Genomic DNA, 27,464 nt, shown 5'->3' with positions numbered 1-27,464 from the left:
TGCGACCAATGTTGAATTCGCATTACAATAGGATTTGAAGGGTTTAACAAGACTCGTGCCATTAGAGCAATTTAAGAGTCTGCAACGAAAACAACTTTAACGCGTTAAAATTCATTCGTCTTTCGAAGATAAAAATGCACCTTTTTTTCCTTCTCTGAAGGACTGCGGTGAAAGTCAAATACCGACACCAATATCTACCAGAAAGTCAAAAATCTTCCCTTAGCACAACCTGCCAAGTTATTGGAAACAAAATCTAGTGTAATGTCCTAATCCACATTGCATCTCTTCGTCCCGCTGAAGCGCAGAGGACGAGCCAAGTGGGTACAGTTAAGACACTCGCAGCTACCAAGAGCAGAGAGTTATATATGCAATCATTCTATACTAGCGATTCTTTACAAGATTAATTTCTAAACAAGGCTAGCTATATTACATCAAAATTCTTGTGTACTAAAGTTGTTTACTAGCATTTATTACCGATTAGATTAGAAACTGGAAACAAACCGAAACCGTCTATTTTCCGCTCGTTACAACATTTAATAGTTGTTACATCTTGGCTTAACGTGTTTATGACGTATTAGAACGTTGTTACAACTTGCTATATTGGTTGTCATGACTGGTTAGGTGTTTAAACTTGTTCGAACGTTGTACCAACGTCGTAGTTTCAGTGTATGTTTGGCGGGTAGAGATATCCTTATCTATTAACATCACTGGTAATAAAATTAAAGAGATCTGGCATTTTTAAGGAATGTGTGTGTGTGTGTACCTTGCATTGCTATATGCATACGTTTATACATTTTGCTAACCAATACCAAGTTACATTGGCAAATGTGCTCCAAGTCTTTTCTTCAACCGGAATTTTGTAAACACGTGCTCTTTACGTAAAATTTTAATGGACCTCGAAAAACATGATTTTAGTAACTTTAAAATCTTTAAATTAAACAATAGTTATATAAAGCACCAATCTCACTACAACAGCCCGGCCATTTAGTATATAGCGCAAGAAGCTTTAATTACTGCAGGCCATAAATCACTTCTACGTATTATGGCTTTCCGATTGAAGTAAGTCTTCGCCAGGGTCATTAAAGTCACAGGTAAGATTCATCTTTGGTAGAGCAGCTCCCTTCATCACCAGACGCGCCAGGACGGTGTTGTGGTCCGCCTGTCCGAGCAGCAGGTAATGTTCTAACACACCGGTAATGGTACCGTGGACCACCGGCATGTGCTGTACCCAGGCGACTCGCGGGGTGCTCAGATGGGCCATCTCCTTCAGAGTCTCACCTGCGATGAGAAAGTCCAGGGAATTAATACATCTAGGGCTTAAAAACCTACGTACCATGCATAGAAGACTTCAGAGCATTTTAACTTCAAATAATTCCAGTGCCTCAAATCGCGTCTAGGTGAAAATCCACAGAGTACAAGACTTTCTTACCAAGCAATGTGTACACTACTGGTACGCGGCTCTCCTGCAGCGCCACGATGATGTAGGAGCCGGTGGTGGGCACCCCAGCGAAGAATGCGGCGAGCTGGAGTCTAGCAGCCATGACGTGCGCGTCAACCCAGTTTACAGTCCTCTTGTGCAGGTTAACAGAATACAGCTACAAGGGAGGAGAGGGAGCCAGCATTTTTTAGTCTAAACTAACAAATGGAGAAGTTTCAAAAATTCTGTAAATTTTCCCTTCTCCCCCCCACCTTTATCTAATTTGCAAACCCCTAAATTTAGGATAAATAATCTCTACCCAACATCTATTTTGCAAGACTATCAACTAAGTACCTCCAGAACGTGGTTCTCCTTGTGCATCTTCACCCTCGTCACAGCCAAGAGGAGATAAACTTTTTCGTGATGCTCCAGCAAGACGCCATCGTATATCCTGTGTGCTATTTGGATGGGTAATCCTTTGCTGCCTCTGACTATCAAAACTCCATTACCTTTATAGCTTTGGAATATTACGTCGATTTCCATCTTTGTCGTCAAGGTGGTAGAGAAATCTGCGTTAATGGAGAAAGTATGCAAGTAATTATCAAGGCGGCGGTACCAAACCGGGAAGGCTATGTAGCACCATCAAATGTGAGGGATAATCAGAGGGCGCCAAATATCACCAAGGATGCCAATACGTTAATGGAGAAAAACCTTCACAGAAAAAGTCAAACTGGAAAGCCATTTACGTAGAGCGACCCATGGAACCCAACCTCCAAGCATATGCCGAAAGGGAAGCAAACTATTTGAAATGGTCGTTTGTAGGTAGATAAATATTTATTAGCATACCGACATGCAAGAAAGTTTTGCAGGGCCAGTTTGACATTTAGGAGTCGCAATACCAATCACGGCGCGAGATTTTTAATCCTTAGCAAATTTAGGAAGACTTGTCGGTAAGTGGACCTACTACCACGACGCTAATAGTCGCGTCCAATATTTATTACCGTTTTATCGGTGTTACAGCACCCAAACCAATGAACGTGCTTTTAAATTCCTTAATGTCGTTCATCACTAGTAAAATGATTGAGTTCATAACTCATCCATAGTATCTTTACAAGTTACCTTTAATCAAATTAATCATGGAAACGAAGCTTTATATTTGCCCTTTATAACTTCAAAATAGCTCTTACCAACTATGTCAGGGAGGTGTGTAAACTGCTTCACCGTCCCGATGGAGAGGTCGAGGGTGTAGACCACAGACCCATCACTGCCGTGCACGAAGACCATCACTTCACTTCCTCTGGAGATTTGAGACAGACTCTCCCCAGGAGCCAGCTCGTGGTGTACCTACGAGTCAAGTATTGTTTATTGGAACATTGCACCGACTGCCACCATATTTCTTTGCGTCAAAAGACTACTACTGTCTTCTCCCTCCTACTGCGACAGTGCTCCTTCAGTTACTTTAAAAAGGACGTTCAGTAAATTTTCATAGCCGCTTTCATTTAGGTTAAGAACATGCTAATCTCGCTTAATAGATACTCACTCTGAAGGCGTTTTCCGTGACACTCCATATGGCGCTATTCGTCCTCTTACAGCTGTTGTTACGGTCTGATGCAGCCATCGCCAGGAACACCTGAAACGGTTCAACATTTAAGAACACCAAAATCTTTAACAACCGTTCCGAAGTTTCCTCCGCCAGAGAGGTTTATAAATCTTAAGTATTATCAAAAGAAGGCACCAAACCGGGAAGGCTTATAAATCTTGAGAATCTGAACTGTTCTACAAGTTTTAATGCCCTTCCCTACAACTGCGGTTGGTGCCCGGGCCTCACCCGTTTCTCCGTGCCGCCGAGGAAGAGCCACTGGTGGGCGTAGCCAGATCCGATAATGGTCTTTACGCGATCCATTGAAGTTGTCGCTGGTATGAACTTGTATAGCGCAGAGTCGCACCTTCCCGCTTCCCAACTCATCACTACGAATGATTCTCCCTGGACCTTCACAAGAACATCAGCAATGTGTTAGTTCTACCAGTTTAATTAGCCTCAAGATCTAAATCTGAGTTTACAAGATTACATTTAACAAAGTAATGATAAATTTGCTATCTGCATACTGGGGAAAAATTTATTTTTGAAGCCAATTTACTTTTAGTTATCGTCATAGAAAGTCCCTACCCAGGGATTTTTCCCCGTGTGGGGCTCCAAGCCTCTGACTGCTCTGCTAAACTGTATAACGCAGTTGTAAGAGGGTAGAAATAGCCTAAGCTTCTCTATCCTTTTGACATTTAATTTTCTCATACTTTCTCCTGTATTATTGACAAATTAAGACTCCGTTTTCTTCAAGCTTATACATTTTAGAAAAAATATATATATAGGAGTCATTCATTAAAGTATATCTAAATCTGGATCGAGACTGGGAGGGTGCAGGGGAAGAAAGTTACTCACCAGGAAGGACGTGGAGGAGCGCCGGTGATAGGGAACTGGATACTCGAAGACCGAAGCGAAATGGTCCCCCTCGAAGATGGCCCTCTCCAGGTGGCTGTAAAGTCTAATGACCGGCGAACAAGCACTCTTGTAGAGCGCCTGAGAAAAGTAGGTGCGGGAAAGAAGCGATTCTCAACTAGTCATGGAATTTTATCAATCTTATGAGTTTTATATTACATTGAAATGAGTCTTTAAATTAAGCTATGTTACTAGCTTTTCTGCTAGTTTGTGGTACACTTTACCCAGAACATTTTACCTTTATTTCCCCTGTAGGTACAATTAAAAAAAAAAAAAAAGGGTAAAATTTTTAGGGCAACTTCCTACTATGGCCACTCCAAGATGCATTTAGTTTATAATGCTGAACTAACTTTGAAATTAGTATTTCAACTCTAAAGAGGCTCTAGTACCCGTTTCTGGTCATGTTGAGTTACGGCATGGTTTAGACTATTGTACATTAGCTAAACTTCTCAGCTTCTTAAACCCTTAAGACGATTTTTTTAATACAAGTGTTCAAAGATTTAGTGCAATTTATGTAACTTACAAAAAACTTTTTTCCTATAGTTTAAATATCAATCAATACTAAACTTTCCTGCATAGACTAGTCTGTAAACAGTTTGGTACCTCAAAGAAGCTTACATACCTGTATCACTTTTAATCTTTACTTGCTGGGAACGTTCTTTCCCAGCTCACATTTGCTCAAACTATTTACTCCTTAACGAATCTAGTCTAAACTTTATTGCACCAATGTTACCATCTTAATCTGTAGAAAGTAAACCTTTCTACAAAAACTTACCCATATATGTTGAACCATTCACGGTATTAATCTGTCATTTGTAATTAAACTATTAACATGCATATATACATTATATAATATATATAAATGTATATATAATTTTGGACATTTTCAATTTTTTTTGGGGGGGGGAGGCGGGGGATAAAGGAGTCATTATTCATAATTGCATTCCAAGGTGGTTGTGGTTACATAAAGCTTTTCAAAACATTAATGAACATTTTACAAGAACTACAAACCAACTAACCTCCAATTCCAATTTTGTCCTGTTGAAGTCAGCTAGAATATTCGTCACGGTCTTTTCCAGGTCTATGAGCTTCACGGAGGGCAGAGTGGCGTTGCGAAGCAGAGCCTCCTGGTTATAGTTATGACCAGGAGAGTTAGAACCATCTCAACAGGAATAGCTACGAGCAATTTACAAATTCAGAACGCAAGAAGTGCACCTGCCCAGTTATCCGGTCAAGTCTGGAAAGTTCCCTTAAATATTTACACACAAGGTGAAAACAAATCTAATAACTAGTCAGACAATAGGAAAATGTATTTGTAAAATACCTAGTCGGAGTAAACCCACCATCATCAGTACGGGTCCTTCGAAGATCATGAAGCCAGTGATGTCTGTGGCTTTGTCGATGTACCAGGCGTTAGCGAAGAGTTCAGGGATGTTTATATCATTCACTATCCCAGGTACGCAGGTCAGCGTCGACGCGGTCACCGGTGAGGTGAACGTCAAAGATCCTAAATAGCAGCCAAGAAACAGGGGTCACTTAACCTTTATCTACGAGAACTCAGTTGGCAGAAAAGATTCTTATCCAAGTGAATAGCAACTTTTATTTAGTACATTTAATCTAGCCTAGAACTTTTAGTTAGTACAAGATGCCATTGGGGTAATTTAATATTCCAATAGCATGTTTAAAACATTTAAGATATCTGCTCGACCAAAATGGATAAATTATATAAAGCAAAGTGGGGTAGCTTTGGAATATGTATCGGTCCTTTAAACCCAAATTGTTTTCTCTTTTTTTACCGTAGATTTCAGTGTTACGGTGGAGCTGAACTGCCTGCTTCGAGAGGTCCACTTTGACCTCCGTCCCGACCAGTCCGGACACGGTCACGTCCCCGAGGACCTCCAGCGTGCCCCCTATCGTCAGCCTTCCAGTCACCGTCTGGCCACCCACCGCCTGGAGTACACGGCCATTTGTTACAGTCCAGGTTTTATAGTAGTTTAAGGGTGAATGGTTTAATGGGTAAAAAAGGGAATATTAGCATTTAGGTGATCAAAGTACTTTCAGTAGTTCGTCTTTAACTTCAAATAATGCTAATCTCATCATAAACAACCCCGCCCCCCCCCCCAACCTTCTCTCCCTAGATATAGCACATATTTACCTTCCAACCATTATGTATTCGCTACACATTTTAGATATTTATGAATGGGAATAAAGGACAGCATTTAAATATGCACAGTATTTAAATATCCAATGTTGAATAACCCAAACTGGAGAACAATTGGACAAGTATAAAAAATAAACACTAGCTTGGAAATTTGGAATAAACTCCCGGGAACATTCACTGCATCAGGTTCCACACGAATTTAGTCGAGGATCAACTAAAGCCACCACGCTCTGTTTAGTAGGTCTTCGGTAGCTTCATTTATTCATATTTACAAAGTCTACCACAGAGCTGCCAACATCTGAAACTAATCAAGTTTACATTTTATTTTTAGCCCTGTTACCATGTCCTTCCCTCTCCCTAACCCACCTTCATGGTAACGTTAACCTCGTCGGGAAGGTACCAAGAGTTAACGCGGCCTCCTACAGCCACGTCTCCACTCTCTATGCTGCCGAAGGTGACGCTGAAGGGAATGGTTTGCTCCGTGTCCGTAGTCAGGAAATCCTTCTCAAGATTCATTCCGTTTAGATGTACAGTATTTATATCCCCATGAACCGTCACATCTCTCATGAAGACCTGAGAAGTGTCATGTTAAAGAGCTTTAGTTGGAATAGTTGCACATTTCTCTGCATGTTTCTGATAAAAATCATGATCAGTACTGCACTACACTGTCGTAGGACAAAAAGAGCTATGAAATGTACTGTAGGAGAGTGAAACACGGGTTTGTTTAATACGGTATTACTTCGGTAACACGGCTTTGTATTAACACGGTATTAATACGGTATTATTTCTTACCAAAGTGGAGTCTATGGTCTGGTTCTTGTGCAGATAAACTGCCTCGCTCAAAAATTTGTTGTAGTCTATGCCATCAACTGTACCCTACAAGGAAAATAAATTTGTCTTTACTTGAAAATTGCAAATTCTCCTCGTTGAAAACTTGAACAAATAAACCACAATAACAAGAGCAGAATTTACCGAGATATGAAACCAAGAAATATCGAAATCAAAAAGGAAATTACGTACCTGGACAATCAGTGTATCAGCAGTCAGACTCGGGGTAGTTACACTCCCTTGTACCACGATCTTGTGGTCGATTGTGGTGGTAGCGTTCTTCAGGACGACGTGTTTCAGGTAGAAGTCCAAGGGAACCTTGTTAAGGGAGTTCACGCGCAGGTTCGTGAAGGTGGTCATGTTGGCCAGAAGGGTCTTCCTTCCCGAGATAACACCAGGGTCACGCACCAACACAGCGTCGGCCATGCGCCTCTCCACGTCCACACCGTTGAAGGTGCCCTGAATGACCAGGTTGCCCACGCTCGCTTCTCTCAGGAACGTGACGTTTCCTTTAATATGATTACCATATTTAATATTTGTCAAGTTAAATGCTAAATAGCGAGGAGTACCAATAGTTGAAGCGGAATACCACCTCCCACGATATATTTAAATTCAATAAACAAATCATACAAAGTTACAATTTTGTCAAGTCAAAGTACATTAAAATACAGACTTGTCCGTTACCTCAAGTCCCCACGGTAAACAGATTGAAGAGTTTGACGGAATAATTTCAAGAGACTCAGAGATTTTCGGTAAATTTTTCCGTTGCTGTCGGCACTGCCCTGTTAAACTATGAAGTTCACCCCAGTCTTCATTTTGAATACACAATGGTTAACAAACTATTTTAAAACCTATGCAATAGCGAATACAAAATCTAATAGCCTTTAGTCAGTATAACTGGCAATATCTAGACCTGTGGGGAACCGTCCCGCGGGGACTAACACCCTGAATCATCGAAAGGCAACCACAAGGTAAGGGACGACTAGGCTTAGAGCCTTCGTGGGAAGAAAGGCTCTTTAATAGAATCTGCGTTAAGATATTCCAAATTGTCAAGTTCATACACAAATTTCTGTACAATGCTGTCTGCATTCGGTAGTATTAAATTTACAATTGTGGAAAAAAACTACAAATTGTGACATTTACAATTTCTCAGTTACGTATTATGTGACTTTAGTTCCTTACCGTAGATGGTATCATTGGCTCCCAGGCGGCCTTCTGATGCCAGTTGGGTAAGATTAATGTTGTTGTAAAGGCCAAGGATGTTAACGGTGCCGTGAGCCTCTACGTTAAAGAACGTGTAAGGGGCGCTGATGGTCTGAACGGTGTGACGAGTCAACATCCTTGTGCCCAGGTCTATGTCGTTGACTGAAGTGGTCACTATATCCCCATTCACGGTTATTCCCGCTTCGAAGGTCTTTTTCCCTGGAAAAGCAACAGAGGCTGCCGTTAATATCTTTGGATATTTTTACGGTTCAGACTATATCTAAACTACTGAACGGACCAGAAGTCAAACTAAGCAAAGTTTGAGATTAAGTTATAGACTAAAGTACCATTTACCAAAATACCCATTTTTTCTGACTTTAGAAGTTTATTATTGGCCTTCAGAACTCTCAGACTTGCCTGTTATAACCTGTAGATTCTTAGCATCCCTGTAGACAACATCTTGGCCGAGATTAAACAGGGGGATTCCGTTCACGAGACCTTCCACGGATACGTCTCTCTGCAAGACCACGGGTCCCCAGGTCACGGCTCCGCTCATCTCCACGTTCCCAGTTACCTTAACGGCATTGTGATCGATGCTACTGATGTTCAAGCCATTGGCTCCGGCCAGATCGAGAGTCGTTATGGGCCCTTGCACGGTGAGATCGACGAAGGTTATATCTCCTGTTATGACTGAAGATTCATCCTTCATGACCAAGTTGTTCATGATCAAGTTTATGTCGTAACCATTTATAGTGTCCACAGAGAGCTGGCCTAGTACAGTCACTGGACCTTGGACCGTTAGTACGCCGGAGTGGACGCTTGGAGACGTCAAGCTAACACGAGATTTTTCCAAGTTAGCTATATCTATAGTGTTAATAGTATACCCTGCAGGCAGGTCTATGGATACAGCCTGCAAGTCACTGAAGACCACTGAACGGAAGGACTGCGCTGCCGTGAAGGTTTGATCGGTGTTTTTAGTAACCAAGTTTCTTATGTCAAAATTCTCTATTCTTCCCGTTACGTCCAGGGCTTTGGTGGTTAGCAAACTGGTGAAAGTTTTCTTGCCAGTCACCACTTGCCCTTCCTTGTTCAAATATACTGCAGTGCGCGCTAACTGTTCCAAATCTACTCCGTCTAGTAAATCTACCGTCAGTGATCCGAAGGTGACGTCGTTGGCAAAAACTTTCTTCCCATAGATGTTTTGGGTACTGCTGAGCGTGACCAGGCTACCAAAACTAACTCCGTTGAAAGTATTCTGGAAGATTGCGTTCGAGATGGTCAATCCAAGTTTAAAATTCTTTTTCGAGGCGATGACGACTGAAGTCTCGTCGTCATACACTATATCTCTGGCGAAAGTTGCCCAGTCCAAGTTATTAAGTCTCCCGCCAAATGACAGGGAAGGTGCTTGTACGGCTTTATTAAATACCACGTCGAATTCCCATTCCGAAGATCCAATGTAAGAAAGACTAGCATTTAACTCGTCCAAGTTAACGCCATCAATTATTTTCGACGTAATGTCCAAATCTCCTTTTATGTATACGCCCTGAGCAAAGGTCTTTTGGCCAGTGATGGTCTGTGGGGTGTGAAGAGTAACCAACTTGTGCAGGGAAAGTCCGTCCACCAAACACTGGGTACCGACTCGCAATGTATCAAAGAAAACATTAGCGAATCTCTTTGCCCCAAAATTTATGGTGGAGTCAGTCTGTAGGGGAAAATCTTTCGGGAAATTTTGGCCATTAATCTTTCCTTCAACGACCAAGTCTCCATTTATGTCGACACCCGAAGGAACCACTAGAGTTCCACGCATAGCGGAAGTCCTGTGCTTGAAAACCGTCGTGGACATGAAAAGATCGGTGTCGACCCCCATAATGAAGCGAGCCTGGAGGGTGTGAAGGGTCAGGGAGTTTGAGAACACTAGAGAGCTCTTGACTGTGCCGCCCGAGGTGGTCAGAGCGCTGGTATTCAACCGGTCTAGGTCGACACCATCCACGAATTTCGACACTGCCACAATATCACTGGCCGAGAGATCGCTCTTGAAGGTACAGCTGCCTGCAGAGATGACGAAACCTCAGAATTAAGATGAGATTTTAAGTATTTTATAATCTATAAAACAGACGTGGAATAAATTAGCTTGGTATCTTGACAAGCCTAATAGTGGATGGGGGCCGATTTGAGAATCTAGGCCATCATAAACGTCAGACCGCAATAACTAATATTATTCCACTTAGGTATTACGAAACTTATATTTATCATTTACACTAAGGAAGTGCTACTAGTTTAAGTAGCAAGACTAAGATTAACAAAGCCAAGATATCTGGCAAATTAGATTATTAAGAAAATTTCGTTGCCTACTTTTAGTTTAAAGTCTGAAAAATCAAACTTTCAACTGAACCTTAGGTTGTGGTAACGTCAAGTTAGACTGCTTCAACAACAGACTGTTGGATAGTTAAGTATCGTACTTAAACCTGGTCCTTCATGTTACGATAAGGAGAGGGGGAGAGGGGTGGGGGGAATTATACCAACTGGTATAATTGTATCCTAGTTATACTAACTGGTATAACTAGGATACAACTATAATACAAAATATGGATGACCTAGTTACGGAGGTCGCCTGAAGAGGAAGCAAGCCATCTAGCTCTCACACTAATCTTTCGAGGAAATGACACCCGAATACAAGAGGATAATTAACGCCGCCAACAAGGACAAGCAGCATCAAATAGAAAGCAAATAAGTTTGCAGTAAAACCCCACGATACGAGATTAACATGAGCTATGTAGCTCGGTGTGGTCAAATATATGAAGGTAAAAAATTTCCAGTTAATAGCATCAAATTGTGTCGGAAAATCCGACACCATTTAATAATCATACAGATAATAGCTGTATTACCAACAAGTTACCCATAGAAAACGTAACTTGTAGTGGAATTACCGTCTAAAGAAAACGGGATATCATCACCACATACTATTATAATTCACCAGCTATTCTGGTGGGAATTATTCTTAAATACATTAGTCTTTGGACTTTACCATCATAAAAACATCTTATATAAATTAACTTAATTATCAATATTAAAGTAGAGTAAATGTGACCCTTCTATCACTTTCTGAAATCTGGACAAAGTAGGCCAGGCGTCAGTGAGGAAGGGGCAGGCATTGTTTATATGAGACCAGAGGCTCACACGGGAGCAAATTCGGCTCCTGTTAAATTTACTTGGACGTAGTGTTATGGAACCCAAAGGTGTACCATTGTCAACACGCTGTCTACAAATTCAAGTTAAGTGTCTATCCGAAACCCGTTTATCATTCATTTATGGCCATTAATGTCAGGATATAGGGTGACCCGGTTAGATCGCGAAATCGCCTCAAACTAAAGGTAATTAAGCCAGGTCTTTAATGTTCCATGTACTGTATAGTGTTTTCTCTGATATAGCTTGTCATATATAGGATTCTGGCTTCACAGCTAGCGCACTTTTGACAGGTCAAGACGAGGATGCAAGATTATGTGCACCAGTTACTGGGTGATAGAAGCTACCTCAAAGAGGATAATTTGGTGTCTACACTCTAGTTATACCTGGTGGACTAACCTGCTGTACTATAAGAGAAGGAACCTCATCAATGTATGTAGCTATTACTGTAATTTGATTGGCTGCATATGTGTAATATAAACCCCCCCTAATGTGTAGAGGATCGATTTTTGAGATTATTGCAGAAATACAGTCCACTTATCATTATACAAATTGCTATCGAAGTATATAAATTAACGTAAATATAAATTCATATAAATTAAACAAATATAAATCTCACAGGTCGGTTCCCACATTATTTGGTCATCTTCGAACCGGATGACGGATTATTTGATCCTTTGAACCCACAAATTGACTCATCAACGTTCTCATTTATTACATTTAAGAACTCTTAGGTCAGGTAGAGTTTGATCTAAGGACCCTAGAACATGCGGAAAAAACAGGACATTTTCAACCTTCGTTAACAGGAACAAGATCATTGAAGGTGTTTAAATTAATAGCCAACTAATTTTGGATACGTGCCATGAAACCGAGTAGCGTTTTAGAATTTTGAGTGGATGCTGCCGTGGTCAGTACATCAAATACCACAAGATCACTAAGCTTTTGCAAAGGTTCTCCCAATAACATTAGTCTGGTGTGCCATATATTTTACCTAACGAGGCAGACTACCATTCCCCCCCCACCACAGTGGGCCTAAATGGTACGAATGTGGGCTAGAGAATTACCGTGTACGAGAGAATTTACAAAAATTTTAGACTGTATAAAAATGTACACAGCATGGGCACAACAGAAAAATAGTGTCTCTTGCTATTTATATGGGGGTGTGCCTCTCAAACCCTACCCCCTCCCCCCCCCCCACCATGAAGCACTCATAGCTGGATATCAAAAGTCCTTCAGTGACACGCTGAACGAGGCGGTAATTATCCGTCTCTAATGGCCTTTGGCAGGGGGACAAACCTTCCCCACTCCCCCAGATTACTACAACCTACTCTAGAAAATATTCCAGCATTAGATAACAGTGAAATTTCTGGAAAAACCCTAAGCAGACGAAACCGAACGTGCTCTTTGGGTTAAAAACCAATTGTTACTTTGAGATTACAAGAAAAAAAATTTAAACTCAAAACTTTTAGTGAATGACACAGTCTCTTCTAGATATACGTCGAATACTTACCGAGCGTAGCTTCGCCAGACAGCAGCACCGCGTCCTCAGACAGGTCTATCCCTCCCACAGTCCCTCCGGGAGTGACATGGATAGTCTCTGCTCTCAGGCCGGAGGCGAAGGAGGCGCCGGCGATGGTTTGCGACCCATCTGTGGTCACAATATCGTCCACGGGGATGTCATCCAAGTATTCCGCATAAAGATCAACAACCTTAAGATCCTTCAGGAAAGTCTTCTGACCAGCGATGACGCGTGTGTCATTTTGCCTGGAGGTTCACGATTAAGCATTATATAAAAAATTCTCCCCACAACAAACTTTTAAACCTTAGTATAAAACCTTATTCAAACCTAAGTAACTATCTCCCAAAATAATTTTGTCATTTAAAATATTTAAAGTCAAAGTAAACGTTAATCACTAAAGGATCTACGAAGACTCAAAGCGGTTCCTTTTCAATCTACCTGACCAGCCCTCTAAGGATGTCGTCCAGAGGGAACAAGTTACCAGACCAGTCGAGAGTTTGCCTGACGGTGAGGTGGTCGGTGGACAAGGTGGCGACCTGCAGCCCCTCGCCCACCAGCGTCTTCACCCCAGTGATCAGTCTGGACGTACCAGAAGCGGGCACAGCATCTGCAACAGACCAGTTATAAAAAACATCTCAATTCGCTAAATCTTCAATCTTCCACGGTGAAGGAAAGAGGGGGATGGATACAAGATGAGAATTCAGGGAAAGTGAATGGCAGAGTGTCTACGAACCAAGAGTGAAATCCACCCTTCTCATTAATTTACTCCCTATATCCATCTTAAAATCCAAAATACGAACAATTACCAAATTCAATGTTTAAGTCCAATACAAGGCTTCTTGGGCTAAAATGTACCCACACCGTAGACAGATTTTCACAGTATCTTACTTTAACGAAGTCCATACAATTGTCTCACCATCTAGTTTCCTGTGAAGGCTTGTTAACGTTGCGTTGAGTGTGTTTAAGACACCTTCGTAGTAACCAAGGCTGTTGAGGTGGTCCTGGTATCCCTGGAATGTCACCTTCCCGCTGGAGTCAATTTGTTGCAGTATTATGCTGTTTGCTTCCAGATTCCACGTGTCAAGAGTCTGGAAGATTAGATCCGTTATGTATACACCAAACCAGTTTCCGTTACGCGTGTTAAGGGCTGTAAAAGTTAACCATCATCACCACCACCATTTATAAACTATACCCTATTAATATTAATTTGTGCAAACTATTTTACCATTTTCTTAAAAGGTTTAAAATATTAGCAAAAGGCACAGCAAGGATTAAGAATATTTGCCAACTAGTATCTTTAGCTTGAAGAGAATGCCGAGTGTTTAATACCAACAAATATAGAAGGAAGTTTCATAAAACCTTCAAGAATCTCCAATATAATTTTATAACAAAATTCCATGGCTATAAAAAATGGTTAAATTTCTGCTAGAGACACAGACTGCCTAACTATTGCCATGTCGTCGCTTTGAAAGTATGAAAAGGCAGCATAAAATTAAAGTTCCGGGCCAGGAAAGATCTATTGTTCCTACAATGTAGAAATCCTTCCTTGCAAATGTATTAAAAAATGTGAATATTGTGGCATTCAAAAGGGCAAAATTCCAAAGCTGGAATAGCCAGCTATTCAGCACTAATTTAATTTCTTAGGAGAAATTTACAATGCGGGCTACTGCAGCTAATCAAAATATAGGACTTTGGCACATTAACATATGATATTCTTAGCAGCCCTAAGAACATGTCATGGCTCGTCAACACCATCCACATCGTCCAAGCACGCAATCGCCAACACTAGAAATACTACGCTCACACGAGCATTAACCATGTCTAATGCTTTCATGAAAGTGTAACACTTACCCCGTTAACCACGAATCCGCCGACTACTACAATATCCGCATTGATGGTATTCTGTCCCTCAATGCTGTGGGCCAGTCTGTCTCGAGCCAAGTCTATAATTTCTGACTGACGTTGAAATTCGCCCTGCAAAACAGATGGGAATAATGATTACCGCCACGTTCAGTAGGTCACATTTGCAGACTGTTCTACGGGAGCAAGTATTGGGCTAAATTTTTATCTATATGGTTTCCCCCCCCCCCCCCCCCCCCGTGTTCTTGGGAAAGGGAGGGGGTGCCCTTTGTCGGTCTTAGACCACAGACTGACTTCCCAAAGATGTAACCCACAGCAGTCAACTTCTAGGTATATGTGCGGGCCTAGAGGCCGAGTGGACAGCGCATTGGCGTCTTAGTCTGAAGAGGTTGGGTTAGATTTCCGTCGGAGACGGAAAGAAACTAGCCGAATTTCTTTCGTCCGGATGCTCCTGTTCTGGCAGTAAATGGGTACCAAGGAGTTAGGCAGCTGCTACGGGCTGGTTCTCGCGTGCGTACGTGTGCGAGATACACGTGTAGATATAATGGTTAAAAAAAAACAAATAATGAGCCGGGATCCAAGAGCTATTCAGCAGACTAGTAAGTAAATACTGTTAAGTAAACTCCAGATCACCATATTTCCAATATTACTACGGATTAACGTCTTTCATTGAAAACCAATTTCACTAAATAGGCGACACTGAATATTAGTCTTGTTCAACAACGTATTAGGTTAAGGAAATACTTTTAGAGTCTTTAAATTACCAGTTAAGTGTTCAAGTTAACACTTACCCCTGTTTTGCTCGTTTACACCTCTACCAGTTGCACGTCATGCCATTGGCTGAAGGGCCTCAACCATTCAATTACAATTTTTACGTGCAAAATTTCGCACCAACAATTTTTGCCAAGACTCGCATTGCAAGAGGAAGAGAAGGGATAGGGGGGGGGGGGGGGGAAGGAAGGGAGGGGGACGGGGGTACAAACCGCTCTACAGCTTCAAACCATTAACTCTTAACTAACCTCCAGGGTGTTGAGCAATTGGTGAAGCTCCTGATTCTGGAGGAGAATCGGGTCGGGCAGATCCTCTAGTGTGGCCTTCACCTCTAGCCTCATCGGGCCCTTCTCGGTGGGAACAAACACCTGTGGGCCATTTTAAGGTGTCAGGGCAAAGTCTGTTATCAAGAGCATTATGACATTTGAATAATTCGCATTATTCGTTCGTCATAGGAATTTTAGAGTTATTTGTAGATTACTAAATTCAAGTATAATATGAAGTGTCTATATGGGTTAAAATACTTACAAGGTTAGAGTCCAACTTCATATCTGCGTGCCCGTACACGATCGACCAGTCAGTGATGGACACATTCAACATTTTTACGTGACTCTGAAAGAGCAATATTTCTTTGTAATATGCATGAATCATTTTTACTCTCCATACTCAAAAATTTGGTATTGCGCATTTAGTATACATTATCAGCTATCCAAAGTATTAAGAACCACTGAAAAATTACAAGAGATTTCACTAGTTGCTTACCACTTCAACCACAAGCTTCGCGCCATTCCACACGTAAGCCAACAGCCGTTTTCCTTCCCCCGTCAACAGCACGGCCTTCCCCCGCCACGAAGATATCTGGGGAAAGATGCAAGCTCAGCGAAGAGGGCATCTGGTCATACCCAAGAACCTTTCCCCCCGGACCCCCACTAACTTGACACCTTAGTCAATGAGCTAGGAGGACCGAGCTAAAGCATCTGAAGGGGGTATTGGGAAATCACGTTTCTGTGATCATAGCAGCAGTTCCATAAATCATTCTTTGTCAAGCATTCTCTACCGCCTTCAAGGCCACTCCCAGCAATGCATCACAGGGAGAGAGTTGGCGGGAGAGTTTTTAACTCGCCGACAGACAAACTTCCCAAATAATTTACCTAGTGTCAGGATTAATAGCCAATGCATCTGAAAGCAAATAAGCAAGAGAGTAATAACAAGGCACCATAAAGCCAGGAAGGCTGTGTAGCTTTAACTTTAGAGAAACACCTCGAGCATCTAATTTCAGACTTCGAAAATAGTACAAGGGGAGAAGGGATGCTGGGTTATAGATTTTTTGTCTATGCATTAAAGTCATGTGGGTTAGTGGAAGGCCTTTGTCCATCCCGTGCTCTAGACTTTTTCCTGCAGATTTTTATACTCGCGCCATGGCTACATTGACATTAAAAAGTTACTTGTGCAATCTTAAAACTTTCAGGTATTAAGGACTTAAATTTGAACCCAATAACACTTAGCTTCATAGGAGTGAGTCACGATCACTAACATTTGGGTAGAGACCATGTTAACATTTGAAACCATTTGAAGAAAGTGGTAGTGATGGTTCTACGTTTAGATACCTTCATATAAATTCTTGAAAAAAATGTACGACAGGAAAATATTACGCCTAAGAGTTTTTCTCAAGGGGAGGAAAAAATCTAAAGCCCTAGAAACATTCAGGTACAAGAATCAGATCTTGTACCTGAATGTGTAGAGACGCACACAAACTTAACGTCTTACAGAGATGGGAACGATGGCTGTAAAGGCCGTTAGACCGTGGCTTGGAGTAAGGTCTTGGACGGTTTGATAGTGCATGCCAGAGTGTAGGTAAAGGCGGGAAATCTTCCGGGTCACCACCACCAGGTACTTCTCAAACCCCATGCAGAAGCTCTTCCAGTAGATTATGGGTTCCCCAATGCTCAGCGTTTGAATTTTCCTCATACGGTACTCGTGCCTGTGGTTGGCCTGCCACAGAAAGGAGAGATCGTTTATGACCCTTTGAGTGCTTTAAGAGTAACATTTTCTGCAGGTTTAAGCCTTTTTGAAAACTTTCTATTCAGCAACTAGTTTTTCCAGTATTCCTTAAATTTTAATGTTCATACGGGAATGCATAGAGCCGATTTTTGTAACATTCAAGAGGATATTTAACTGTTTAGGCAAGAAACCCAAGATTTAGAGGCCCTAGGCATTATTACCGAGGGTTGGGGGTTACTTTATCTACTAGCCAGAGGCCTGACCTTGAGCTCGTAGACGAAGAGGTCCATCCCATTGAGGACAGCCAGCATAACACGACCGCCACTTTGCCACGCCTTCATCTCAGTCCCAAAGGCCTGCCACACTTCTGATGTTCTGCAACACGAAAAGTTGTGTTCTGTTCACCACTAAATTTATCTTTGGAACCAGTTTCAAGCCTTTAAGGAATCTAAACTAATCATTATCTAGTCAATTTTGTCAGACTTTTGAAATTACGATAGAAAAACAAATTTGAGGCACTCAAGCCTATGCACATCTTACAACCAAGCGTCACCGATTTTCCCTACACGCCTGCAGGAATTTTGTGACCAAGATATTCCTACTTTTAACTAGTTTCAGCTCCAATGTAAATCTCTACCACTTACCCACTTGCCAAACCAGTCGAGTCTATATTTATGCCGTGAAACTGCTGGCTCGAGTCACCAGCTCTGAAGGTGATGAGGAACCGGTCTTTCCTTATGATTCCGTAGAAGTCTTTGAAGGTCTCTCCGTAGCCCAGGTGAGTCACAGGCCTGGCAAAGTTTATAGTCCCCAGACCCGTCTCCGACTGCATCAGCTGGACACTGTCTTTGTTCTGGGCAGGAGAATTGAGGACGAGAAAGAAGAGGCTTAAGGGTTTAGAACACCAAACATATTTAAGAAAACTAGTTCCTATTATGCAAGATGTGGTCCAGATAAATCCAAATTAAACATTTAGGAATTTAATTTTTTATTTAAAATTCGCATGTACGTATTTTTCTCAGTACGAGCTTCGAAGAATACTTACAAACTTGTAGAACGAAACAGTTGTGCCTCTGGAGGCAACAAGGACGCGCTGTACGCCCTGGACGAGGTCGTAATAATCGAGGTAGTACTGGAACCCAACCGCCGCGTCCAGCTCAAGCTCTCTAGGACCTTAAGTAGAGAAGAGTGAAAACATTACCAAGATCCAGGAGCTATGGCTTAAAAATGGCATAGAGTTGTCATTCATCTTCGAATGGCCCGTTCTTCACAGTATTAAATTTACCAACCAAGTTTACATTAAGAAAGTGAGACTAATCATTTTTATGAATGTGCTCATCTTCCGAATACCCGAATTAAGATTCCTTCAGCAGTACGTTCAGTTTCGTTTTAATCAATGAGAGGCTGGGTTATAGAAGCACGTTACTTTTATTTCTACCACGGGCAGAATCTAACCTTTAAGCAATGTAAATTGTTCCATCGTCTTTGTCAAGTGAAACTAATTACAGATTACGCTTAAGCTCTAAAGTCTTTATAGGCTTTAACAGTCACATTTGGCACCGTATGTATCTTTCATTTCATAAGGCAGAAGAGAAAAATTAAGCAAGTCCATTAAACAAGAAACTAAACTACTAGAAACACGATCACTTGGTAGGCAATTACCGTATTTACTGGATAACCGTTATCGGTTTAAATATATCTGCCGTCAATCAATAGTTTTGGAAGAAAAATTTGGATGAAATTTATGTAGAGACCGAGGAAGTCCTAAAGTGCCCTGGAAGTGTTAAAAAGCCTATGGCAATGTTAGGAAGGACCAGGGGGAGGGGGGGGGGGGGAAAGGGTTCTTAAAGTGGCAACCCACCGTTAGCAGCACAGATGTTTAGGTCGTTCTCCAGGCCGCACTGTACACAGGTGTCGCTCGCCGCCCCACACCTGCAGGCTCCCTCCTCACAGCAGGCACAACTCTGTGGTAGAAAGCATCTGTAACACCTCTTAATGTTTACTCGCCAGATTAGAGCAGCTAAATCTAAAAACACAAATTAAGTGTCCATGTAGCACGGGCTATGACGAGCCCGTAAGTTTCTTGCCAGGTGACTTACTTTGATTAAGTCATCCAAGAGGTGGCACGGGCATTAATAGCCCGTAAGTTGACTTAATACAAGCTTTTGATAGCCTAGTATACTAATTTTTGTTTCCTTTATTCCAAGACTTTGGTACCTGGCTATCGTGTATGATATAGAAGGGGGCATATTCTACAAACTTTGGGCTATCTTCATTGGATTTTTTGCAAGATTAAAGATATTAACAGTGGCGTCGACGCTTTGTTTTCTCCATGGGAAAGTTGCCTCTATCCTTCACAGAATGGTGGATGCGAGATATCCTGATCAGAGTTCGTAGACTCGATTTTTTTTTTAAAGTCTATTTAGCTACCAGACATTTAAATCTTTTACTCATATGTATTTAGGGGACAAACTTTTCGTTTCCGTGATTTATGTTGTGAAGGAAATCGTTACATTGGTAAAAAACGGGCAAAGGTGGAGGGAAGATTGAGGGCGTGAAGATGGTAGAGAGATGGGAGGACAAGCGAGACTAGGGTGGTGTGCGTGTATGGGGGGGGGGGGGGGGAACTGGGTCGGATCTGTCACCCCCTATTTAATAAACACATCTTAAAACCATATCCGATGAATGATAAGAGGCAACCAATTAATCGTCTGAGCCTGTTAACATTTTCAAGCAAGTCTGTCTTAAGCCCTATTAATCTTTTGTTGCATTTTTTAAACACAGTTATGGTTACTTGCCTTCAAGTATTGTTGGTCACAGGGACAACCCACCAGAGACTTGGTCCACCGATTCCTGACCTTCACAGCCTCCAGTCTCCCTCCCTTCAAGACGTACGCAACATGCGACTCGCTCTGCGAATAAAAAGGTTAACAAAACCTGAATATATTCATGTCCGTGTGGAAAAGGAAATTTGTTAACAGCTTTTTGTTACTGCTGTTAGAATACCGACCCCACCCTCTAGAAGAGAGGTCTTCCCTGGTACCAGAATAGAGGACCAGGAACCCACCCACTTCTTTAATTGCCAAGTAGATACAATGCCTCACCTGGTAGATGGTAGAGAGGTTCCAGAGATCGAGCGAGAAGACTTTGATGATGTTAACATTACCAAGCTGGTCCTTCACGTCGATGTCAAGAATGTTCAGTTCTGGGGAGCAAGTTTTGTTAAGCTATAGTACACGTTTTATACCCAATTTACAATTTAAGCAAGACTGTTTGTTCTTAGAAAGGCGCCTCATAATTTGAGGGCCTCTAATATACAGCAACGTTAAATTTTAGAATAAAATTTCTAATTTTGTAGACTTAAGAATTAAGTTAATAACTTTAATTTCATATCAGTTAATACACACTGTCCAGAAATCTCCCCCACCCTTCACCTCTAAAGCAACAGCATCGAACCCTTGCCCTGCCACAGGCTACTTACTCTCCCGGTTGCCAATCTCTGCATCATAGGTGTAGGAATGCCAGTAGGTGGGAGCGTGATGATGGTAGGTCCTCGTAGTGATGGTCTTGTTGCGGCTCGTCACGTCTCGCCGGTGGCGGTGAAGGCGTTTTAGGTTGTCCTCGTGTTCCCGTAGCTGGGTGTCGTAGCTCTCTACTATGTCATCCTCGAGCTCCTGAAGGCGGGACGCCATCAGAGCATCCAGCTGGTAGGAACATGGGAAAGGTTTATTACATTTCATCTATACAATGGTTAAAGTTTAACGTACTCTCCATAAGATATAAAAAAAAAACTTTTTTCTAAAGTTTCTAGCAGCACAAAGGGGGGGGGGGGGGGGGGTGTTAAACAAGCCAGAGACAGGCGAACGACTGACTGGTTTAACTATTAGTATTTTTATGGGCTAATTGGTCCCAGCGACTGACCTGGACCCTATTATCCAGTACTAATCTAAGTTCCACTTTTATTATGGTAAAGTGTTTCGCTGGCATCATGACTGGTGTGGGCGGCAGATATTAAGTTTAATCCTCAAATAATTAAATTGCTTCTAGATGTAGTTGTCAAGCCAAAAATCCTTTTATAGTTTCGCAAATTATAGCGTTTCTAGCGTTCGAAAACAAGAAATACCGTTTAAGATTTTGATGGGTTTTAGATAATGTTTTCTTTAGTCTTTCAAGACTGACAACTGACAGCCGCAAGAGGAATAAAACAATTTAGAGATGCCAGTTAACACCCTACCCCTAGTCATTTGGTGGGCGATTCTGAATTTTTTGTTAAGGTAAAGACTTACGAGAGGGATAACACTATTAAGCGCGTTTCAGGCCACTTTCCAGACATTGAATTAATCGTCCAAGTCTTTAGGACAACATGGTTCACGTTTACCTTCCAGGAAGGGTTTATAAAACACACTACTTCAGACTTTTTTGGGAAACTTAGTCTGCGCACTCTTAGTAGTGAAATTCTCATTCGCCCTGGCAACCTTAGATCCACCACTTGTAAGTTTACTTAAATTAACGTGGGAGGGGCGGCCGTTTCAAAAAGTTCCTTTAAGAGTTTTCCGTGCCTACGAGAATGGGATTTTTTTTTTCAAGTCTCCAGCGTTTTAGTTACAACGTAATTAGTGTAAGTGTGGTGGACTATGAAGCGACACTACGTACGTCTTTGTGAAAAGACGAACCAGAATACAGGCACATCGAGAAGGCCCCCTTCATGGTTTACATAGTGATTATCTTTAAACTGTCAGTATTATGAACGCGCCGAATCTTTTGAACTTTTAAATAAGACAAGACTTGCCATGCGAAGGCTTTCCATACCTATAGCAGCTACAGAAACTTGTGCACCACGCTCATTTACACTCCCCCCCCCCCCCAAAAAAAAAAAAAAAAAAAAAAAAAAAAAATTATGGGAAGTCATTTAACAATGGAAGAGGCGCAGTAGCACCGCCATACTAGCAGTACATTATAATTCCCAAACAACCGATAATTAATAAGTGACTGGCCATCTCTTGCCGGCTGTGAATTTCCGTGTACTACACCACTGAACTAATAATATCTTACGATGACCATTCAGAGAACTCTGCAATAGGTAAAGTTCTCTCCACTGATCCGGTACCAAGCGCTTCATGCACAAGTGCTGCGACTGAATTCTCAAACCATAGGCCCCTTCCCCTCCCCCCCCCGGCCCCTAACTGCCACTAGGGATTCATGCCTTACGAACACCCTGATGTTCTTTGCCATAAAACTAAAAAACATATGCTAATTCAATATCATTGGATAGTGTTGAAGTAATATAAAAGCCAATAAAATGCAAATTATCATTTTCGTCATTTTTGTTTTAAGAAGATTTGGGCAGCGTCTGTGGTAACCCATTCATGGCCACCCCCCCCCCCCAATCTCGTGGGCCAGGCGAGTACGACGGGCTCACCATAGCCCGTGCTGCTTTTAACTTTTGTGACAAGTAGCCAAAACTAACAACTCTGCTATTTAGTGTATTCAGTCACCTTTTCCGTCGGCAGGTTCTTCAAGAAGATCTCCGAGGGCTTTAGATCCTTCTTGGGCAGCGCCAACACCACCGCGGCCCACAGTAGCGTCACCGTCGCTACTGCGGTCTTCATCACCTGAAGGAAGGCATCAATAAAAGGGAAATTAGGCATTGTTCACTACATCTTACGAAGCTGCAAGTGTCCTTACCAATGGTTTTAGGGAAAATTAAGGATGTATTCAGATTCTGGCGAGTGTCAAAGTGTGAGTGTTTATTATTCATGCAACTTTCAGAAAGACATTTGGAAGTACATTCCCAGTTACAACACGCCATTATAAGTGTAATGTGGCTGGACAGAGGCAATTGTGCGACCCTAACAACTTGTCGGGTGGGGGGGGAATGGCATTAGGCTAGGTTACGATGTTGCAAGAAATTAGGTACTTCAGAAGGTCCATCAGACTAATCACCGATGGGCCTGGATGCAACTTTTTTCCCCTTTAGTTTTAGGGGAGAACTTTTCTAAATCAGAACATTTAGAACAAACAGGCCAACATTTACACTAGAGCTTTGGCCACGATAGCAACAGTGAGGGGTTTATTGGGTTACAAACTCTAGAACAATGACGCAGTTAGGCATTCTCTGAACGGAAACTAGAACTAATTAGGAAAGGGTGTGGCAGAATCTTTAAGTAAACACCGTAGGCAGTCAGGTACCGTTTACTATAGCTCTGATAAACGGTGCCGTTTGTTTGACAAAATTAATGAACTTTCTCTGACGAGTAACCGAATAAAGATTCTAGAGACGGTTAACTTCCTAGATTTTTTTCCATAACTAGACCTAAAATATACGAAGTCAACGTCAGAATCAGTGTCGCTTCAACCATGTTTAACCTAAAGTGTTCAACATTTTGCATTTTGTTTAAGAGACTTACACCGTCACAAGACTAAAGTAAATTTGAACAGTTATATTCTCCATTTACACCAAAGTAGTAATAACTTAAACACTTTCAAGAGAAATCAAATTTACGTAAACCCTCTTCTCCCACCATCGTGAATCTAACGTCCTGCATGCAATTATACTTCACAAAGACGTACTCATCGGGGATGCCAATTACTTTTTACGTTCTGCCTGCGAAGAAAAGAAGTATTCCAAAAACAAAAATAATTACAAAACTATGATTTTTTGTAGACTAAGCGTAGCAAACAGATTACAAATAAAAATATGGGTTAACAAATCCTAACCACTTCAGCAAAATAAACTGGTGTTAACTCTGGTCCAGGACATCTGGGGTCAGATTCACGAAGCAGTTACGTAACCACTTTCGAATCTGTACATTTCTCAATCTTCGGCGGCTTTCTTTACAATTATTAAACATTTAATGAGCTCCGAAGCACCAGGAGGCTATTTATAATAGTAACAACAGTTGACTGGCAACTTTTCATTCTTGTAAACCGTTTAATAAATGTAACTAAAGCCGTCGAAGGTCGAGGAAAGACGTACACGTTCGCAAGTACTTGCGTATCCGCTTCATGAATCTGGCCCCGACCGACGTCCTCTTCCCGGGATCACTCATTAACAAATATATATATAAAGAGAAAAATGGCCCTGGCTGGGAGCTGGCTCACGAAGTCCCTTACCTCGGTGAGCCGTCGACTGCTCTGCTCAACAGCGCTGAGGAGTTGTACAGCGTCAAGGGTCCCTAGAGGAGGACTTCACTTCCCACTTGGTGGGATCGGCGATAGTGGAGAAGTGCTGTTGTCCGTCGCATTACCCTTCCATATTTCTATTGTTAGGCAAGATGGGGAACCCCATTTCCTATCTCAGAGTTCAAAATGGCAACATTTTTCTCCTCACTACGCACTGCCATCTAGTGGTTGTCAGAAACCCTAGTGGAAAAAAAAATGATAAACACATTTTTTTAGGGGAGACTCATTGTTTTTGAAAAAATAATGGACGGTTTCAATTACCTAAATACATAATTTCGAGTAACAAAAAAAATCATGTTGCATATATATTTATAGAAGAAAATACAGGTATAAATGCTTTTAAATTATATGAAAATGTTAGCTTTAAATTGTAAATGAGAAATTAACATATATTGTGTATGTGGTTTTACCAAACAGTTTTGGTAAAATGTTTGAGGCGCTGGAAAATGCGTTGGTAGCTTAAAATAACAATGTATATTTTTAATACTAGTCAGTACACACACATCCTCTACACACTCGCAAACACATATATTTTGTACACACACACACACACACACACACACACACACACACACACACACACACACACACACACACACACACACACACACACACACACACACACACACACACACACACACACACACGCACGCACACACACACACACACAGTTTTAAATGTAGATATGATAGTCCCTTGAAGCTCATATCAAGACGATAACGTCAGCGGCATATGCCAGGTTGGCTAACATAAGAACGGCCTTTAGAAACTTGTGTGCGGAATCTTTCAGAAAATTATATACCACATATGTCAGACTAATCCTGGAGTATGCGGCTCCAGCATGGAGTTCTTATCTAGTCAAGCATAAGACTAAACTGAAAAAGATTCAAAGGTTTGCCACCAGACTAGTACCCGAACTGAGGGGTATGAGCTACGAGGAGAGACTACGGGAATTAAACCTCACGTCACTGGGAGACAGAAGAGTTAGAGGGGACATGATCACCACATACAAGATTCTCAGAGGAATTGATTGGGTAGATAAAGACAGACTTTTTAACACAAGGAGCACACGCACTAGGGGACACAGGTTGAAATTGAGTGCCCAAATGAGTCATAGAAACGTTAGAAAGAATTTTTTCAGTGTCAGAGTAGGAGACAAATGGAATGCATTAGGAAGTAATGGGGTGGAGACTGACTCCATACACAGCTTTAAATGTAGATATGATAGAGCCCAGTAGGCTCAGGAACCTGTACATTAGTTGATTGACAGTTGAGAGGCGGGACCAAAGAGCCAGAGCTCAACCCCCGCAAGCACAACTAAGTACAACTAGGTAACTAGGTAAGTACACACACACACACTTATCCCGAACACACGCACAACAAACACACTCTATATACACACGCACAAACATATCCTATACACACGCCAACATATCCTGTAGACACGTACACAAACATATCCTCTACACACAAGCGCACACATCCTATACCCACATACGCACATATTCTGTACACGCGCACACACATACTCTATATACACAAACCCTCTATACACTAACATGCAAACTTTGTACAAACGCTCACAAACCCTATGCACGCAAAACCTAATCACTCGCACACACGAAACCAATACACACGCACGCATAAATCCTGTACCCACAAATACACACAAACCATGCACAAACTATTTACAACGCTGGCGCTGATAAAAGTATTTCTGGTGTCTACTCTGCATGCTTCATACACAGCCTCTGGTGTATATATGATATACACCAGGGCCTCCTATAGGCTGGAGGCCATAGCCACGAGTGGGTTATAGGTTTAGAGGCGCGGCTAAGGAACTATAGCTCATCTATCGCCAGTACGATATTGAAAGTACAAAGAGGTTACTACATATTTCCACATTCTTAGTGCATAAATATATACGTATTTGCATACCAAATACACAAATATATACCCAAATACACATACATATAACCTATACACATTTATACACACACATAACTTGTTCAGACATCCAAGAATCGCATGAAATGTCAACATTGATTGTCTTTTACGTGTTAAATAAAATGTTGTCTACTATACACTGTGTCTTCATATGGCAAAATGCCTCCTAAACCAAACGTGGATAAAGTTAATGGCCTATTACGAAGCCTGTACATCTTTCCACAACCATGGCTGCTTAGGTTGCATCTACTAAACAGTTTAATTATAGCTCAGAAGTGGTTGGCTGTTACAACAATAATCTTTGGTCGAAAACGACCTCGTAACTTGTTTAATAACTACAAACTAAGTGGTTATGATCGAGGAAAGATTTACAGGCTTCGTAAGTGGACACTCAAATGCTTGATAGATGCTGGCTCTGGATTCCAGCAACCCTTATTCTTAGGCATTGGAGAGTTACCTGGAAACTTTTTTAATCCACGAGAGATCGGTAGGAAAAAGAGTCACGATTGAGGACAGTTTTGGAACCTCTTCTTCCTCCCGTCATAAAATTTGATGTTCTTAGACCGGGCGATTAATGACTATTGAGGGTTATGTGAGAGTGAGTGAGGGCGGGTGTGTGTGTATACACCCAGTTGTATTCACCTAGTTGTGCTTACGGGGGTTGAGCTCTGCTCTTTCGGCCAGCCTCTCAACTGTCAATCAATCAACTGTTACTGACTACTAATTCCCCCCCCCCCCAACACACCCTTAGGAATCAGCTCCGTAACAGTTGTCTAACTCCCAGGTACCTATTTACTCCCAGGTACTGCTATTTACGTGGGACGAGGAGGAGGAGGAGGAGGAGGAGAAGGAGAACGAATAGAAGGAAGAAGAGGAGGAGGAGGAAGAGATGACTAAG

The 27,464-nt window shown here is 41.7% G+C and overlaps 1 protein-coding gene across 1 annotated transcript; it reads right to left on the bottom strand.

The window, feature by feature from the left end:
• Nucleotides 1-871: 871 nt before the first annotated feature.
• LOC123774561 (uncharacterized) lies at nt 872-24,668 on the bottom strand. Its single transcript, XM_045768922.2, has 32 exons — nt 24,551-24,668; nt 22,933-23,049; nt 20,919-21,141; nt 20,542-20,642; nt 20,236-20,349; nt 19,299-19,401; nt 18,483-18,610; nt 18,082-18,290; nt 17,701-17,812; nt 17,204-17,428; nt 16,199-16,294; nt 15,965-16,048; nt 15,685-15,804; nt 14,657-14,779; nt 13,722-13,893; nt 13,244-13,412; nt 12,797-13,050; nt 8,521-10,152; nt 8,083-8,322; nt 7,093-7,409; nt 6,865-6,948; nt 6,439-6,645; nt 5,708-5,861; nt 5,255-5,418; nt 4,931-5,038; nt 3,855-3,992; nt 3,246-3,407; nt 2,958-3,047; nt 2,605-2,761; nt 1,772-1,986; nt 1,430-1,595; nt 872-1,278 (listed from the first exon to the last, which is right to left on the bottom strand). Exons 2-32 carry the CDS (start codon nt 23,044-23,046, stop codon nt 1,034-1,036), a joined length of 6,426 nt encoding a protein of 2,141 aa, XP_045624878.2. The 5' UTR covers nt 23,047-23,049; nt 24,551-24,668; the 3' UTR covers nt 872-1,033.
• Nucleotides 24,669-27,464: the final 2,796 nt, after the last annotated feature.

This window comes from Procambarus clarkii, chromosome 51 (assembly GCF_040958095.1).
Source record: "Procambarus clarkii isolate CNS0578487 chromosome 51, FALCON_Pclarkii_2.0, whole genome shotgun sequence".
NCBI classification, from domain to species: Eukaryota; Metazoa; Arthropoda; class Malacostraca; order Decapoda; family Cambaridae; genus Procambarus; species Procambarus clarkii.
This window is presented reverse-complemented; position numbering and strand designations above follow the sequence as displayed.

Bases quoted from the DNA above. Each gene is read 5' to 3' on its own strand.
- LOC123774561 (XM_045768922.2), bottom strand. From the start codon at position 23,046: ATGAAGACCGCAGTAGCGACGGTGACGCTACTGTGGGCCGCGGTGGTG. The intron at 19,402-20,235 runs GCAAGTAACCAT...TTTCTACCACAG, and splicing joins GTGACCAACAATACTTGAAG to AGTTGTGCCTGCTGTGAGGA. The intron at 16,295-17,203 runs GTAAGACGTTAA...ATCTTTCCCCAG, and splicing joins CAGCCATCGTTCCCATCTCT to ATATCTTCGTGGCGGGGGAA.